Source organism: Passer montanus, unplaced genomic scaffold (genome assembly GCF_014805655.1).
Source record: "Passer montanus isolate IOZ18808 unplaced genomic scaffold, ASM1480565v1 scaffold20, whole genome shotgun sequence".
Lineage (NCBI taxonomy): Eukaryota > Metazoa > Chordata > Aves > Passeriformes > Passeridae > Passer > Passer montanus.
This window is the reverse complement of record NW_024366592.1, coordinates 1797611-1815687: the sequence shown is the minus strand read 5'-3', so window position 1 is coordinate 1815687 and position 18077 is coordinate 1797611. Positions and strand designations below refer to the sequence as shown.

The window sequence follows — 18077 nt, the reverse complement described above, 5'->3', positions numbered from 1 at the left end:
TTTAGATCTTCCAGGAAAGTTTCCAGATTATGCATTAGGAGGAAAGAACAAGGCAAAAGACAGCAGAATTTTCTGAAAGCTGGAATGAGTATCCTAGCTTAATAACTGATTACTTTTGTATGTCAGGCAGTATGAAATCTCCCTCCAGAAAATTCCTGTAGACTCAGACTACAAACTTTTGGCTTGTATAGATACAGGGTTTTGCATACAAAAGGCAAAAATCTTGGGACTCAAATTTGAGACTGACTCTTCCTCACTTCATCTACAGGATTTTGGTGGGGGTGGTGGTGGGTGGGGTTTGGTTGGTTGGTTTTTTGAAATTTCTACAGTAAAGAAACTGGGATGAGAACTAAGAAAACAGATTGTAGAATACAGATATTATTGAGGCCAGCTTTGTAACTTAATCAGATTCAAATAATAAAATTTAGCACTGTTTTGCTCACTAATCAGATTCAAATAATAGAATTTAGCACTGTTTTACTCACTATTGCATCGACTGGATTTAAGATTGTTTTACTGGAAGGGAGAGAATGTTAGAAGTGGATGATGTAATCTTAAACTGTAATAAAATGTTAGTTCAGTAGCACCCCATAAGTGAAAATGGCCTTTGCAAAGCCAAGTTAAATTATTATCTATTGAATAATGATGCAGTGAGCAACTATTGCCTTCTTGCTCTTAGCATCTGTCAGGTTAAATAACTTCTGCATCAGTCATTCTGCATCGTGCAAAATGTCATTTTAATGGGGCAGTGACATGGGATCAATAGTACCTTCACTGAAAATTAATTGTATTTGTCTTGTGCTGCTTGCTGGATCTTCAGGAGATCACAAATAAAACAGAAGTATTCAGGGTAATAAAAAAGTGGAAAAAAAGCTGTGTTTCAGCAGTAGTATTGGAATATCTAACACTGGAGAGTTTGCTGTCCTGTGACAATGTCCTAATCTTCTCAGACAGGCTTAAGTGTAGCTAAATGAATTATTTACCTGTTTGCTGGACATGCATGCATGGAGAAAACTGAGGAAGAGTTACATGCAGTCAGCAGAGCTGGGATGTTCTGGCACAGGAACACGTGGGCAGCCTTAATTCAGTGGGAAGACACTCACATCACATGGGAAAAAATAGGCCCATAAATCCATAAATCCGCTGGTTGTTGCATAGAAAAATGTCTTTAGACATCCACCACGTTGGCAGCATTGCTGCCAAGCAAGTGATTCCTTATGGCCTTCTGTCTTCTCCTAGTTGTACTCCACTGCTCAGTGTCTCACTGAAGGCAAAACTGCCAATAAAGTTAATTTCTGGGTGGGATGACTTAATGAAAAAAATGTGGGGAAGGGTGGCTTAGGCTATGCAGCAGATACAGAAATGTGGTGATTAAAAGAGCTTACACTTTCCCTAAATTGCTCCAAAGCAAGCTGTGGGAGCTGGAAGCAAACATGAAGCTTGGTGAAAGGGAAATTCAGGAAGAAGAGGAATAGCACATGTATGAAGAAAAGAACCTGCAGGAGAAAGAGCTGAATTACTGTTATTAAAGCATAATGTATCCCATTTTCCATTATTTTTTTACTGATTTTCACAGCGTATAAAATTTGGTTAGTTTTTATTCATCCAATGGTATAGCCTCACATACTTAGGAATGTTCTTATATCCTTACATTTCAATAATATTTCATCTTTTTATCTTTTTCTTACTGGTAATGAGCATTGATCAAATTCATATAGGACAATGTGTGAATTTCAACCCATGATAATATTTGTAAATGCTTCTTCATGTCATCTTCCTCATAAAATCCCATAACTTTTCCTACAAACAGAGTAAATTGGTCCATTTATTTAATTATTTCTAAAGAATAAAAAAAGGCATTGATGGTTTATGTGTTTAAAAAAATGGACATGAAGTCTACAGTTCTTGAAAATTAGTAAATATTCCTGGCTGTAATAACAGAGAGAAGTTCAGGTGCAGAATTTCAGGAAGCCAATCAGGAACAGGTATACACATTCAAGCATCTGAAAAATGGTTCTAATTCCTGAAAAACTGAGGGATGACTTGTACTCAGATTTGTTTAGTCTGAAAACAATCTGAAACTGTACTTTGTGTGTCAGCTGTATGTGTGTATACACTGATAGCTGGGCAAGGGGTGGAAAACGTGGCCATTCCTCTGAAAGCAATGGAGATTAGGGGCCCCTAAAGTGCTATGTGTGAGTGAAAGCACTTTTGGATGTTGTTCCATTTGTTTAAAAACAGATATTCTGGTGTTTGATTTATCTAGGCACTGCATTCAAACCAGAAATGAGCTCCAATGGAGCACACCACCAGAGCTTTTATCAACTTGGTGTTTGTTCTGAGAAGCAGAATGGGAGCTTTTAGTTGTTGGGGTCACTTCTGTGTGGAATTTCTCACAGCTTTGCAGGACTGGAGGTAGAATTAATCCCTGAAAGCTACCTGAATGAGCAGCAGCACTCAGCTTTCATATTCAGGCTTTCTCTCCTCAGAAACTCAGTTCTAAATTGAGAAGAGGATGCCTGAAAAGGCTTCTTATGTTATTTCTGGGCTCATCATTGCTCTCAACATGTCAGTGTGATGAAAGCCACTATAGAAATGTCAGATCATTATGATCATTCTTGTTTTCCTCAGAATGGAGTGAAAAAGAGGTCATGGAGAATGATGCTAACAAAAATGACTGGAGAAAGGAGAATGAAATGCAGCTATTTGACTTGTAATGAACATTTTGATGGATTAGATTGGAAACGGGATATTTCCCTGCTCCGACTGAAATCACTGCTGACCAGAACAGCACAAACAGTAAGAGAGAAATGTCAATGCTGGGTCCATGTTTTCCCAGCATTGTTTCCCTCATCTTCTCTGGAAATGTGATAATGAGCTATAGTGATATTTTTTCCCCCAACAAAGGAGGAATGATGAGGAGGACTCCATCTTATCAGAAGGCTAATTAATTACTTTATTATAGTATATTATTCTATACTATATTGCATTATATTACATTACATCTGAACTGAATCTGCCAAGCACTCCAACTGCACAGAATCTCATGACTGTCAGCTGACAGTCCTGACTCACACCTGGGTTCATTTGGTCAGTGAATCAAAACACTCACACCAGAATCCAGTTATCCATTCCCTTCAGGAGAGCAATCTTCCACAATGCATTCCACTTGTGAACAAACTGGGGCACAGAAATTAGGTAAGAATTGTTTTTCCTTCCTCTGAGGTTCAGAGAATGTGAAACCCCGAAATTTCCTGGGAAGTTGTGCCTCGCTTTTCTCTGTGAAGAGAAATGTGGCGACAATGTGTTTAGAACAGAAGTCAGGAGTGGAGCCATCAGTGATTTCCCCCCATGCTTGTCCCACTTTTGTGGCTCTCATGTGGCAGTGAGATCCCTGGAGTCACATCTGCTGCCAGGGCAGAAGGTGCTGCTGATTTGGGCTCTGTCCCCACCTTAGACCCTGGATTGAGCCTTGACCTGGGAATAGCTGATCCTTCTCCCTTCCTGTTGAGAAAAACCTGTAGTAGAATAATTCTGAATCACTTTTCAAGGCTGTTGGGGGGATCTTAATGAATATTTGCAGAGCACTTTGAGACCCTTGAATGAAAGAAGCTATAAAAATGCAAGATGTTATTATTTATTTATAAAGGTCCTTTGGGTTTTGGCCAACAGCATGAATTGTTGACATTTAATTATTGAAACAGTATGCCTATCAGACCCCTTATGGTAGGAAGAGATAAATAATGCAGAAGACTTGAGAAAACCTGGTCAATACCCTCTTGAGATCTGAAGCAAATATACCAGACACATAGCTCTAGCCTAAAAAGAACTGAATAATTAAACCAAGGAATGAGATCAGTTGTTTGGAATGCTTTTTATAATTTGTGCACAATGTTCTACAAATTATTTATTATTAGTCCATTACTTCCAAGCAGCCTTTTCTAAATAAATGCCATCCACCTTTGCCCATATGAGTGTCTTCACTGGTGATTGTATCAAGGACCACTGAAAATGTCTGAGCATTTTAAGTTCTTTGAGCAATTACAATGTTTCTTCCTGATATCTTGGAAGTGTTGAGGGTTTTTTTAAAAAAAAACCTTATCATAGAACCAATTAATACTTTTAAATATGCAATCAGTCATTTTCACATGAAAAGAAAAAAAGGCTTTAGATGCTTAGAATGCTTTTGAAGAAGTTGCTTAAAAAGAAGGAAGAGTCTGTGCAGTCACATAAATTATACAGTATACTTTAGATGATGTTTTTCATCCAAGCGTGGCAAAGTTTTTACAACTGTGGAGGCTTAATGTCACTGCAAGGCAAAGCACATAATTTACAGCACTGATGGATAAAGTGAGACACTGCTGTCTTGTATAATGGCTCAAATAACTTCAAATGCTCAAACATTTTCACTGGTCCTTGATACATTCACCCAATAAAGAGACCCTTACAGGATCTCAGGTGCACAGCAAAGAAACAACAAGAAAATTTCAGTCTTCCTCTCCAGGGAATGCTTCCTTCTCTCCAAGTTGTAGAAAAACAGTTTTATTAGCATTTACAGAGGATTACCAGAAGGAAGAGAGACTTGAGGAAAGCAACAAACCAACACCTTTTGCCCCACCTTCTCATTTGCCTGCTGACTGGATTTTGGAGGCACCAAGGTTTATAAATAGGTGCAGTTGTCTGTCTGCAGGAAGATCTGGTTTATCTGATGATCTGCTGCAGGCTGAGTAAATCTGAGATTAGAGCTCCTCCGTTCCCTGGCAGTGCAGTGATGGACATGGTGTTAAATGAAACCTCTGGCTGAGCAATGGGGTTTTTGCTGTGGTTTGACTGGAGGGGCTTTCCTGCCAACTTTCTTGCAGGACATTAATTCAGGAATTTATCCCTTGCAATAGATCATAACCATTTTGAGTAATTCAGAGCTGTTCATGAAATGATTACATTCTGCCTGTCGTTTCAGGCAGCAGCAGTACTTCTCTTTGTTTCCAGCTGTGTCACTTGTATCACAACTGGCTGCACTGAGGGAATAATGCTCTGTGCAGAATCATGCAAAGTGTAATTTGCTGTCCATCGATTAACCAGCATCATCTCCTCTCTCTGGCTGTCTCTTGTTCAAGTACTGAGTGTGTCTGGCCCTGCCTCAGTTATCAGACATGACAAGCTCTCAGCCCTAGGTAGTGTGACTCAGAAATAGTTGGGGAAAGGGAGAACAGCCAATTTCTGTGACAGCTGTAGAAGAAGATTAGTAAATTCCACAGATGTGAATGATTTCCTTCCAGCAATGCAACTACTGAGCTAGAGAATACTGAAGGAAACTAATAATTCAGGCTGAAAATCCTCTGGCTGGGGCAAGTGGTGCTGCTGGATGTTGCTCCTTATCTGGGTGGGGGCTGAAATGATAAAAAATCACATTCACCTTCACTTTTTTCTTTTTCTTTCTTTCTGTTTTCTTGATCCTTAGATACTGTAGCTGAGGATAACCATTATACATTTATACATCTGATATTTCCAGTATATTTGTAAAGTTTTGGAAACAGAATGATGGTTGATATTTCATCTGACTCAAAAAAAAAAAAGCCAGATGGTTTTCCTTTGCTCTATATTATACAAAAAGCTCCAAGCAATGAAAGACTTTTAAATTCTTACTGATGTGTTGCTCAGCTCAGTTTTTGCAGTTAAGCTTTCAAAGCATTTGTTCTGATACTTAAACAATGGGCATTTCACATGCTGCAAGTATATGTAATTTTGGGAGAGTCTAGTTTAACAGCACTGTTAAGTGTGTGCTTGCCATTTGACTTTGTCACCAGTAAATACTGTGCTTAGTATGAAGTCCAGAAATTAAATTGTCTGTGCCAGGGTAGTGGAATATTGAAAATGGAAACCGTATCCCAAAATATGTCCCATACTTAAAAATCCACTGTGTTGTGGAATCACTGACAGAATGCAAAATGTTCCCATGATCACCTTTCTCTAATGATTCTGCTTAGATGTCTAAAAGATTAAAGACAATCTGAGGTGGGGAAAAACTGGGGAAGGGACAGGCTTAAAACCTGAATGAGAAGGTCTGGAATCAATCTGTGGCATTGACTTAGCTTAGTGATGCTAAATAAATCAGATTCTCTTTCTTTCCTTGCTGTATTCCTTGAGAGGGAGGAATGGGGATGTCTGTACTTACCTGACTAGAAGGTATTCCTGGACAGGGAGAGAGTGCCAAGTTTCCCTAACTTGAATACTGTGTGTTTTACACAAACTTCAGGAGTGCTGTGGTATGGGAGGGGAGGCACAAAGGGCTTGGGGATACTAAAACCACTGCAGGTTTTGAGAAGCAAGGTCTTGTATTAATTTCTTCCTGTCATCAACTTTGCCCGTCTCGCCAATATTTTCTGTAGGATGTGAAGTCATATCTGATATTGATTGCTGTGTATTCCAGAGCCCAGATCAGTGTCAGCTTGCATTAAGCTGTAGTTAGACCTCTCCCCTCCTCCCCAGCCCTCCCCCTTCCCCTCACTGCTTTAAAGCTGTAAGTAGGTCATTGCAGAACTGGAAGCTGTATTTTTTTTCCTTCTCCCCCGTGTGGTTGCTGGAATACATTTAATTGCAAAGCAGAGCATCAAAGCTGGAGTAGCCCAGCTCACCTCCAAAGGATAATTAGTGAATCTGTGTTAGGGCAGGGTGCTGCAGGGTGAGCTGCAATTGGAGATGGGTAAATAAGCTGGCATTTGGAATCCTCACGTTTTTAAAAACAATTCCTCTTTGAGACTTCAATAGATGTGTGTTTTCCTGGGCCAGAGCAGTGCTTGGATTCCCAGCTCAAGCACTCTGATGAGTGCACAGGGAAGTAATGGGGATGTGGGTGAATTCAGTGCTGTATTTTGGAGGCCTGGCTAAAACATAGAACAGAAGAAACAACCTGAGGCTGAGGAGGAGGGGAGAAATGAGGTTTCACTCAAAACTGTGTCAGGTGAAGTGCAAAGGGCCAGCTTCCAGCAGACATGTGGTGAGGCTGTAATGCAGCCAGTGATGCCTGGCATGCTTTTGGCACCTGCCCCAAGACTGTGACTATATGAGGACAGCTGTTTGAAAACACTCAGTTTCTGGGTGTGTTTAACATAAGAACTAGTTAAGCTTGTGGAAGACTGAGATGGAGAATTCAGCAGAGTGGGGTTTGGCTGTAAAAGTTTAGACAAACTGCTAGGTTTAAGTGTAGAATAAGAAATTAGGATGTCGAGAGTGTCTTCACAACTCTGCTAGGAATTTCCTAAATTAACTCCCTGGATGAACTTATACAGTAATCTACTTCCCCAAATAAGGATTATAGTATTATTTTAAGGTCTTTAGTAAATGATTCCACTTCAGTGAGTATGAGATAAACTGACAAGCATTGCCACAAAAATCTCTATTTACAACCCAAATACAGGCTCTCATTTTGCCATTTTAAGCATCATACCAACATATTTTGGAGAGTTTGGTTGAATAGGGTTTGGCTTGGGCTTTTTTTATGTGGGATAAACTTCCCCATCTTGGTCAAGAAGATTGTCTTAATAATTGGACAGTTAAATGATAAAAGTTTCACCCGGAATTCTCCTGCGGCCATAAATGCACATGTTGTCATTCGTCACTGGGAAGGGTTGCATCTGCAGGGACAACCTGTCACACATTAATTCTTTTAATTAAGCTTCATTGGCAGCTACAGCCTGAAGATTTTAATCCAGATGGCTTCCTTTCAGGTCAGGAAAAGAAATACACATAGACCTAAAATTCAGAAAGTTAACTTTTACCTATGCCTAGGATGTTGAGCTCTCATGTTCTCATTAAATGAGAGATTTGGACAAGAGTAGAGTTTGGCAGTGCCCATCAGAACTGAGAAGGTGGGTCAAGTTCAGAGGTGAATCTCCCTTGAACTTGTGCCAAGCTGGAAGTGACCCTATGTGCTGTTACTCCTTGCAGCAATTTTATTAAGGGTCTTTATATGGATCTTTATCAAGCTTTGGAAAAATGTACCTGCTGACTCTTGGCTGCTACACTTTGCCCATTTTCTGAAATAGGGTCACAATTTCATGTGGTGGGTTTTTTCTTGTCGTGGTCTGCCTTGTCAAAAGCAAGGCTGGTTTATTCACTTGCAGCTGAATACAGATTGAGAGAGGCAGGAAAGATTTTAGCCCAGAGTCAAAGGCACCCCTGCTCCACTGGAAAACGTTTAAAAACGTGTAGACTGTTCTCTCATTTCACCATTGAACCAGCTTTGCTTTATTTGTACATAAGACTTCTCAGTTCCTGAGTATTCTGAGTCGTTTTTGTGTAGGTTTCCAATCCACCCTAAATCCTTGTGGATGTCTTTTTTCCCTGCCTTTTGAGAGCCTGTCCCTGGATTTGCTACCAGCTCTGCTGGCTACATGTTCCTTTTTGTGCCTTAATTTGTGGAACAGGGTAATGCTGCTTTCTTCCTTTGTAAACCCATTGAAGAGTTACAGCTGAAGAGCGAGCTTGCCATCATTATTTTCCGTTGCTGTGTGGGGAGTTCCTTTTCTGTGGCAGAAATAATAACACTCGTTCCTCATTAATTTAAATTACAGGTGGAACATGGGCAGCTTGTGTGCAGAGTCAGGCCCTGGGCTGGTACAGCTCAGCAGATTCCACTGGAGGGGGTGAAGCTGTGATTTACAGCAGATAAGCATTTGCAATATTTCTGAAAGCCCTCTCCACAATCTGGCACCTGCTTTTGTGGGCTCTGCAGCAGGATGAGATAATAGGAAAGATAAGGATTGATGGAAAGGCTTGTTTTCTCCTAAAAGAGGAAAAAAGAGCTTGGTCAGAAGAGCAAGGCATAGGTTAGTCCATCTGTGCTCCAAAGATCAGTGGCTCCAGACCCTGTCCAATACCTGTCATTCTGGGCCTCTTGTCCTTTTCCCAAATTTTAGGCTCAGATTTCCAGGCCAACCTTCTTGGTTAATGGGAAGAGAACATGTGACAAAGTGCTCTGGAACAAGCTCCCTGAGTCTGTGCAGCATGGAAATCCTTCCCTGGAGGCTAGGATGGCTCCCAGGCTTCCTTGGACACCTCCTACCTTTTCCACCCACAGCATTCAAAGGGACAGTGCTGTCATGTCCCTGTGATGCCTAGAGAGGCTGCCTGGAATAGGGGCTAGACAGAGTTAAAGGAATAAAGGAGGGATTTATTAAAAGGCCTTCAAAGGTTACACCTTGGGCAGTACAAGAGCCTGGCTGTGGCTCCACCCAAGATGGACCCAAGATGGACAACCGGTCACGAGTTTTGACACTTTTAAAAGTTTTGGTCCATTTCCATATTGGGGTTAATTGTCCAATTACAGCTCCAGGTTATGAATTCCCATCCTCCCAGATTGCTCTCCTCAACTCGCTGTTGTTCGCACTTTTGGACTCAAAGCTACAACGGTGTCCTTGGTTCTGGGGCTGGAAAAGGATGGTTTTGTCTGACTGAGCTGTGAGGAGAACTTGCCAACACTTTGTATGAAGTTCAGTCACACACTAAGGCAGTACAGAATCTGAAAAATATGAAAGCTAAAACTTAAGGCATCATCAGTCCCTGGCTCCATCCCTGGACGTGGTGGCAGCTGCAGGATGGGCAGAGCAAGCTGCCTGTGCTGGCTCTGAGCTAGCCAGAAAATCCTGCAATTTCCCTTGCCCTTTGTCTGGTTGGAGCAGCCCAAAAAGAGCAGATGGCTCCAAGTAATTTGGTCAGTGCTGGTTTTATTATTCATTCTGCTGCAGAGCTTTCACATGAAATCCATGGCTTGGCCCTTGCTATAAAGAGATTTTGAGAGGAATTATTTGCACATAGTTGCAAAAAAAATACTATTGAAGAAACAATGTTTTTGTGTTTCTGGTTGTGTTAGAGTTGAGATGTGTCCCCTGCTATACTTTTAGCTGAAATTCCAAACTATTTTTTGGTGCCAATTATTACTTTTATTTTTTTTCCACAAATATTTTTGAGGAAGAAAGTTCAACTGCCAATATCTTTTTTTGTTTTTCAACAATCACCTTTAGTTCAATAGCCTTAGAAAAATAAAACTTTTGTTTATTTAAAGACAGGATTTTTAAAAGGCATAAATTATGTTCTTTACTTTTAAAAGCAAAACCTTTTTCCCTGAGGTGTGAAAACCTGCTCTTCACTTGTCTTCAAAGACAAAAAATTTTGAATGACATTATTCAAGTAACCATTTCTGAAGCTGTATTTCTTTATTTTCTATTTCTGTTGAGTGCCATGGAAAGCTAATTATTATTCGGTTATACTGGCTGAAATGTGTAGGATATCTCTGACAAGAAAGTGGTGTTCCCTTTTCAGTGGGCATCAAAGAGATCCTTCATCACCTTATCTAACTAATTTCCTTCCAGACATTTTATTTCTTTAATTCAAACTGCAAAAATACCACAATTTTTCCCATTTGCTTGTTCTTTCAGACATCTCTCAGTCAGGTGACAGATCTCTCTCTCATAAAATTAGAGATCATTATAAAAGCTTCAGGTTTTTAGATCTTCAGGGAACTGCCTCTTGGGCCATAAAGAAAGAAACATGAAAATTATGGTTTTCATTAGACCACTTTAAAGAAATTCTATTATTAAATAGGATCCTGAGTTAGTGTAAAAAAGCACAGTAGGTGTTTCCTTGAACTTGCTTAGAGAGCACAAATAGTAGTAATAATAATAACTATTATTATTATTATTATTATGGCAGTTGATATTGTAGCATTGTTGTGTCATTACCTTTTTTTTCTGAGGTCCTATAACTAAGGCTGAGCTAAGCATTTTCAAAAAAATAAAAAAGGTTTTTTTCTCTTTAGTCCAGCAAATAATCTTTGTGGCATCTAAAATCAGAAATTTTTCTAGAGTGTGAATTTTTTAGCCATGTTATATTCCATGCTTGATATCCATTCAGTACTGGAAGTGTCAGAAGTGCAACAGGAAAATTGGATGAAGGAGTGTGATAGCAGAAAAAATATCTGAGATCACCAGCTGAAGATTCCTTATTTACCATATTAAGCTCAAATGGCACAAATCTGAGCCTGAATTTTGATCCTCAGCCTACTCAGATGTGCAGAAATCTGTTTGAATAGACAGAATCTTTAAGTGCTTGTTACACATATATATGACACATTTAAAATAGACTGATGCATTTCTTTGGCTCTAGAGGAGTTTTTTTGTGATCTTGACATGGAAAAAAAATATTTAATACTAAAATTTGCATTTCTGAGTCATCTCGAGCTGTGCATCTCAGGTCTTGCTTTATGGATATTAAAAATGATAAGAAATTCACGGTTTTCCCCCTCCCCAGAGTCTAAGGAACAGAAGCCCCTCTGAAGTCAGCAGGAGAGCTATGAGAATATCTCTGGCAACTTTAAGAGCCACCCTTGGCCCTTGGAGGTGCACTGAGGTCCACTCTGAGACACACAGGGCTGCGTGTGCCAGAACTCAATAGAAAATTCTGTCTGATTTTTGTACATGGTCAGACTTCCTCTCCAAAATAAATGTAATCTCTGGAGGCTGTGGAGATAAATAAGGCTGCCACAGAGACCTGGGCTGGAAGCAGAGACTTTTATGATCATCTAGAGAAAGTTTTCTCTAAAATTCTCCACTTTTGGGACATACAAACCACTTTAAAGATGCACTGATGCTGCAAATTTTCTGTCTATTGACTCTGCATCTTGATGGGGGTGTGTAATGAGTAAGAAATGTTCCCCACCTGCATGAAATTAAAACAATTAAAATGGAAACCCACATGCTCCCTCCTCCTGCTGGAGGGCTGGGAAGATCCTGAGGGAGCAGGCAGGCTCTTGGTTGATTATGGGAGAGGTAAGAGTTTCTCTGTATTAATTTTTTCTTCTTTGAAACTTTCTTTTGGAACATAATTGCCTTGCTGTGAGAAAGGAGCTGGGTTTTCAGGTTGTGGGCAATGCTGATCTCTACCTGATCCATGGAGGCAATACTCTGATTCACTTTGTTGCTGAACCTTCTTGTCAAACAAATTTTGGTTGCCTCATTTTTTAATCCTAAAAAAAGTAAAATACTGGACAAAATTTTCTGCAGCCTGGTTCTATCTTGTTCTCCACCACAGTTACAGAAATTTGGTATCTACAAGAAGAGGTGAAATTAGTAGGGAGGTGCTGTTTTTAAGGCTGTGAGGAGTATGACAGGAATGCAGAATAGTGATTTATGCTAACCTCAATACAGACAGTTAATTTAGATTTTCCTGTTTACTCACAGAGTATAAAATGCTGTAGGCTCTGTAAAATGCACACTTGTTCAGGTTGCTTCATATTCTGTGTCATTGTTTGATACCCTCAAGATCATAAATGGTTTGATTGGGTTAGGTCTGTGTTCTGGGGATTTATGTTCCCTTCTGAATACTGACTCCATTGCAGGGTATTTTCCTCTATAAATGTCTAAAGAAAAATAGAATATTCTAAAGCCTTGATGGGCAAAGCCCTTTATTTAGTTAACCAAAAGGTTTGGGATCTGGAGACAGATTTTTCTTTTTCATTTTTTCAAGTTGTAACACGAGGATGTGTAAGGATCAGGAACAAAAAGGTTCAGAAAGGCTGAAACCAGTCACCAATGTATCACAAAACCTGACCTAGATTGTCAGTTTATCCTTTTCAGTTTTCAAACTTACATTTTTAGCTGCTGAGACCTTCTTCTGTCAGATTTTTCGGGGCTTGGGGATTTGCATTTATTTTGAGCTAGTCATCTGAATACTCTTTGTGGTTTTATGGGGATAGGCACACACACACGTTTAAGATGTTTTGACAGATTTGCTGGGTTGTATCACATACACTGTTTCATGCTTTCCTTTTCCTTCTGTGGTACATGTTGTTTGGGGCTGCCTCACAAAGGATAAATTGGAGGTGACAGTAAACAAGGAGCCGGCTTTGGTATCTTGTACGTGATCTGAGGGCAATGTCGATTCCATCTTTCAGGGATATCCCTCAAGATCTGTACCTCAGCCTCAGATGTGCCAGGGCTGAGAAATGCTTCCTGTCAGAACCCAGTCCCTCTGCACCACAAAACTTACAGACAGGCTTGCAGCAAACTTACATGAGAAATGAGTCAGGTTTCCAGTGGAAGTAGAATAAATTGGATCAGTTTAGTGCAAAATGCAAACTTTGTTTCCAGCTGCAGAAACTCCTCCTCCCACCCTTCCTGCAGAGGGAATCTTTCCTTTCAGGGCAGAATGTGACTACCCTGATTTACCATTACATTTCACCCTGGAAAAGCTGTATTTATTCAGATATGCCAGCATACCCCACACCACGTGCCATGACATCGCTTCAATCATTGAATTGTTTTTATTTTGTTATAAAAACCTCATTGTTGTAGTTTTTTTAAGAAAAGGTGCTCACCTTGCTGTGAATTGAATCCAGTTTCAATCCAGCCCTACGAATGTGTGATTGAATATTAACTGAGGCTGATGAATAATTATTATGTGGAGTTGACAGATAATTTCCATGGAGAAGCAGGACTGTGTGCAATTAAATTGCTGAAGGAATTACATGGACAATTATCATATATTTTGGGTAATGAAGAAATGCCAGCTCACTAAATGGATGTCTTCTGAGTAAACAGTTATGTTCATTTCTAACCTCATTTATCTAATGAATGATATGCAAACTGCATTTGGACTGTAATAGACACAGCTCAGGTCACCAGCCAATTTAAAATACACATAAATAGTACAACTCCCTTGCAGATATAATTAGTGGAAGGTACCAAATTTGGTGCTTTTGGTCTTGAAAATGGGAGCCTTAACTTCAAAAACTGGTAGACTTGTTTGCCAAATTGCTGCACAGCCTTCTGCTGGTCAAAGAAATAAGTTACTCTTCCTACTGCATGAGACTTTTCACCTCCTTTCTTGACCTCCTTCACCCCCAGCTGTCTTTTTCTTTCCACCCCTGGAATACAAACAGGCTCCTAAGGTCATTTTTCTTCCTCCCCAAAGTTAGTAACTCTTGTGGATAGGGGCCACTTCCATTTAACTCCATCAGGTGTTTCACAAGAACACTGATTTTTCCAAATTGTGCCCTGCCAGAAATGGTGATAAATCCTTTCAGGAGCCTTTTCAGGCTGTGGAAGCAGCTGTTCCCCAGACAGTCCATGCCTGACTGATCCCAGTGCACAGCAGGTTCTCTCAGATTCTCTCTTGGTGATTGTGCATGGTTTATCACCAATTTTTTTCTTAGATTTTCATGGATTGATCATCGTTGGCAATTCAAAGGCCATTGGGATGAGGGCAATTCAAGTGCAAGCAGATGTGCTTGAATTTTCTCATGCTTGTCCCTCTGTTTAAGATGAAGTTCTTGGAATGCCAGAGCATTTTTGTACGGACAAACAGAACACATCCATGCACACTGCTTGCAGTACCAGGCTGAGATAAATGCAAAGTTTTAATTCAATCTTTAATTACTAGAGGAAAAGCTTAAATAGGTTTAAACTTTAGTGTGTTTTTTGGATTGACAAAGGCAGAGAATTGACGTTTTTCCATTTAAATCAAACTTTGCAGGCTTGAATTCTAAATAATTGTGGCAATTACAGCATTAAACTTGCAGTGGCTATGGATGGCTCAGAGGTACACTCTAGTTACAGGAGCTGCTCTTGGATTTGAATATTGAGAAGTTTGGAGTTCTTTGGCTTCAGGATGGAGGGGAACCATTAACAAAGACAAGAAATGAGTGTGATTTTCAGTGTGGGAAGGGTGGGAGCTGCTGGGTGTGACTGACACCTAGGAAGCTGCTACTTCTGTCCTTCCTCCTTTTTGGAGGACAGGAAGAAGAATCTTACTCTCCACTTTCTCCTCCTTTTTTTGCTGTGAGAGCAATGCAGCTCCTGGGGGTTTCTCCTTTCCCTCCACCCTGTCTCAGTTCTCTCCCCTCTGTGGCTGCTGCTGGTGAAATTTGCCTGCCTTGTTCGTGTTGAATTCCACCACATCAATCATCCTGTGTGCAGGAAAGAAAGAAATCACTATGAAATGGGTGGTTAGATCCACTTTTCTTGATTCCACTGAGAGTGGGTTAAAGAAATCTAGTTATTGTGGTTTCAGCTCTATTATTTACGCTCTGAGGGGCCTTTAACCATTTGTTTAATGTGGTGGTTTACAGCCAGGCATTATTTTACCTTCCCATCCTCCAGTGCTACCCCCATGCTAATACACTTGACCTCTCATCAACCTGTATGAGCACAGAGTCCTGTTTATCTCAATTAAAAAATCTTCTGTCTGGCTCACAGCCCCTGTAAAGAACCAAGCAAACAAATCCTTCACGTGTCTTCATCATTGCTCTGCCTGTGGAACCCCTTAATGGGCTAATTGCCACAGGAGCAGAGTGAACACTTGGAAATTACAAAGGGCTTTTCTGGAACTCAGTGTTAATAGTTAATTAAGCAAAGTAAAAATGTCATTCAGTTAAGGGCATAGGTAAGTTTAAGAGATTAAATATTGCTTTTTCATCCTGCTTTTTTAATTAAAATCAAGCCCCATTGAGGATCTATGCCTTTTTGGATCCATATCCATCCCCTAGCAAAGTTCTTCCTTTCACCCTGCTGTAGACCACAGACACAGGATGGGATGTTTAACCTAGGAGATGTTATACTTTGCTTTAGACTTTATTTTCTTATTAGAAGAATTCTCTAAATTTTTGTCAAGAGAACTGTACTGGGAAGGCTGTGGTGAGCAGGGAACATTTGTCTCAGCTTCAAAAACTGGTAGACTTGTTTGCCAAATTGCTGCACAGCCTTCTGCTGGTCAAAGAAATAAGTTACTCTTCCTACTGCATGAGACTTTTCACCTCCTTTCTTGACCTCCTTCACCCCCAGGTGTCTTTTTCTTTCCACCCCTGGAATACAAACAGGCTCCTAAGGTCATTTTTCTTCCTCCCCAAAGTTAGTAACTCTTGTGGATAGGGGCCACTTCCATTTAACTCCATCAGGTGTTTCACAAGAACACTGATTTTTCCAAATTGTGCCCTGCCAGAAATGGTGATAAATCCTTTCAGGAGCCTTTTCAGGCTGTGGAAGCAGCTGTTCCCCAGACAGTCCATGCCTGACTGATCCCAGTGCACAGCAGGTTCTCTCAGATTCTCTCTTGGTGATTGTGCATGGTTTATCACCAATTTTTTTCTTAGATTTTCATGGATTGATCATCGTTGGCAATTCAAAGACCATTTGGGTGAGGGCTGTGCTGTGCTGCTGCAACATGAAAGCAGATGCACTTGAATTTTCTCATGTTTCTCCCACTGTTTAAGATTAAATTCTTGGAATGCCAGAGCATTTTTGTACTGACAAACAGAACACATCCATACTTGCAGTACCAGGCTGAGATAGAAACATTTTAAATGGCAAAGTTCTTAATTCAATCTTTAATTACTAGAGCAAAGGCTTAAATAGGTTTAAACTTCAGTGTGTTTTTTGAATTGACAAAGACAGAGAATTGACGTTTTTCCATTTAAATCAAACTTTGCAGGCTTGAATTCTAAATAATTGTGGCAATTACAGAATGAAACTTGTAGCCATCTATGGATGGCTCAGAGTTCAGAGGTACACTCTAGCTACAAAAGCTCTCTTGGATTTGAATATTGAGAAGTTTGGAGTTCTTTGGCTTCAGGATGGAGGGGAACCATTAACAAAGACAAGAAATGAGTGTGATTTTCAGTGTGGGAAGGGTGGGAGCTGCTGGATTTGACTGACACCTAGGAAGCTGCTAGTTCTGTCCTTCCTCCTTTTTGGAGGACAGGAAGAAGAATCTTCCTCTCCACTTTCTCCTTTTTTTGCTGTGAGAGCAATGCAGCTCCTGGGGGTTTCTCCTTTCCCTCTACCCTGTCTCAGTTCTCTCCCCTCTGTGGCTGCTGCTGGTGAAATTTGCCTGCCTTGTTCGTGTTGAATTCCACCACATCAATCATCCTGTGTGCAGGAAAGAAAGAAATCACTATGAAATGAGTGGTTAGATCCACTTTTCTTGATTCCACTGAGAGTGGGTTAAAGAAATCTAGTTATTGTGGTTTCAGCTCTATTATTTACACTACTCTCCACTTTCTCCTCCTTTTTTTGCTGTGAGAGCAATGCAGCTCCTGGGGGTTTCTCCTTTCCCTCTACCCTGTCTCAGTTCTCTCCCCTCTGTGGCTGCTGCTGGTGAAATTTGCCTGCCTTGTTCGTGTTGAATTCCACCACATCAATCATCCTGTGTGCAGGAAAGAAAGAAATCACTATGAAATGGGTGGTTAGATCCACTTTTCTTGATTCCACTGAGAGTGGGTTAAAGAAATCTAGTTATTGTGGTTTCAGCTCTATTATTTACACTCTGTGGGGCCTTTAACCATTTGTTTAATGTGGTGGTTTACAGCCAGGCATTATTTTACCTTCCCATCCTCCAGTGCTACCCCCATGCTAATACACTTGACCTCTCATCAACCTGTATGAGCACAGAGTCCTGTTTATCTCAATTAAAAAATCTTCTGTCTGGCTCACAGCCCCTGTAAAGAACCAAGCAAACAAATCCTTCACGTGTCTTCATCATTGCTCTGCCTGTGGAACCCCTTAATGGGCTAATTGCCACAGGAGCAGAGTGAACACTTGGAAATTTCAAAGGGCTTTTCTGGAACTCAGTGTTAATAGTTAATTAAGCAAAGTAAAAATGTCATTCAGTTAAGGGCATAGGTAAGTTTAAGAGATTAAATATTGCTTTTTCATCCTGCTTTTTTAATTAAAATCAAGCCCCATTGAGGATCTATGCCTTTTTGGATCCATATCCATCCCCTAGCAAAGTTCTTCCTTTCACCCTGCTGTAGACCACAGACACAGGATGGGATGTTTAACCTAGGAGATGTTATACTTTGCTTTAGACTTTATTTTCTTATTAGAAGAATTCTCTAAATTTTTGTCAAGAGAACTGTACTGGGAAGGCTGTGGTGAGCAGGGAACATTTGTCTCAGACGGAATCTTGCTAACTAGAATCAGCCTTGAGGCAGATTGACCCCTGAAGACACAGGTACTGCTATTTTGGCAAAGTTTTCGCAGAGGAATTTGCCTGAGTGCTGCTCTGTCACTCTTGCTTAAGCAGCA

The 18077-nt window shown here is 40.4% G+C and overlaps 1 protein-coding gene across 3 annotated transcripts in view; it reads left to right on the top strand.

Moving 5' to 3' along the window:
* Nucleotides 1-18077, top strand: part of PTPRO (protein tyrosine phosphatase receptor type O) — a 170173-nt gene that overhangs the window by 73106 nt on the left and 78990 nt on the right. Inside the window, exon 1 of one of the 3 annotated variants that reach the window (XM_039708356.1) lies at nucleotides 11785-11825. The exons of the other annotated variants lie outside the window; for them this stretch is intronic. Within the exon in view, the coding sequence (XP_039564290.1) occupies nucleotides 11817-11825 (9 nt within the window). The 5' untranslated portion in view covers nucleotides 11785-11816. Of the gene's footprint in view, nucleotides 1-11784; nucleotides 11826-18077 lie in introns of those variants that run through there. 3 annotated transcript variants of the gene reach the window in all.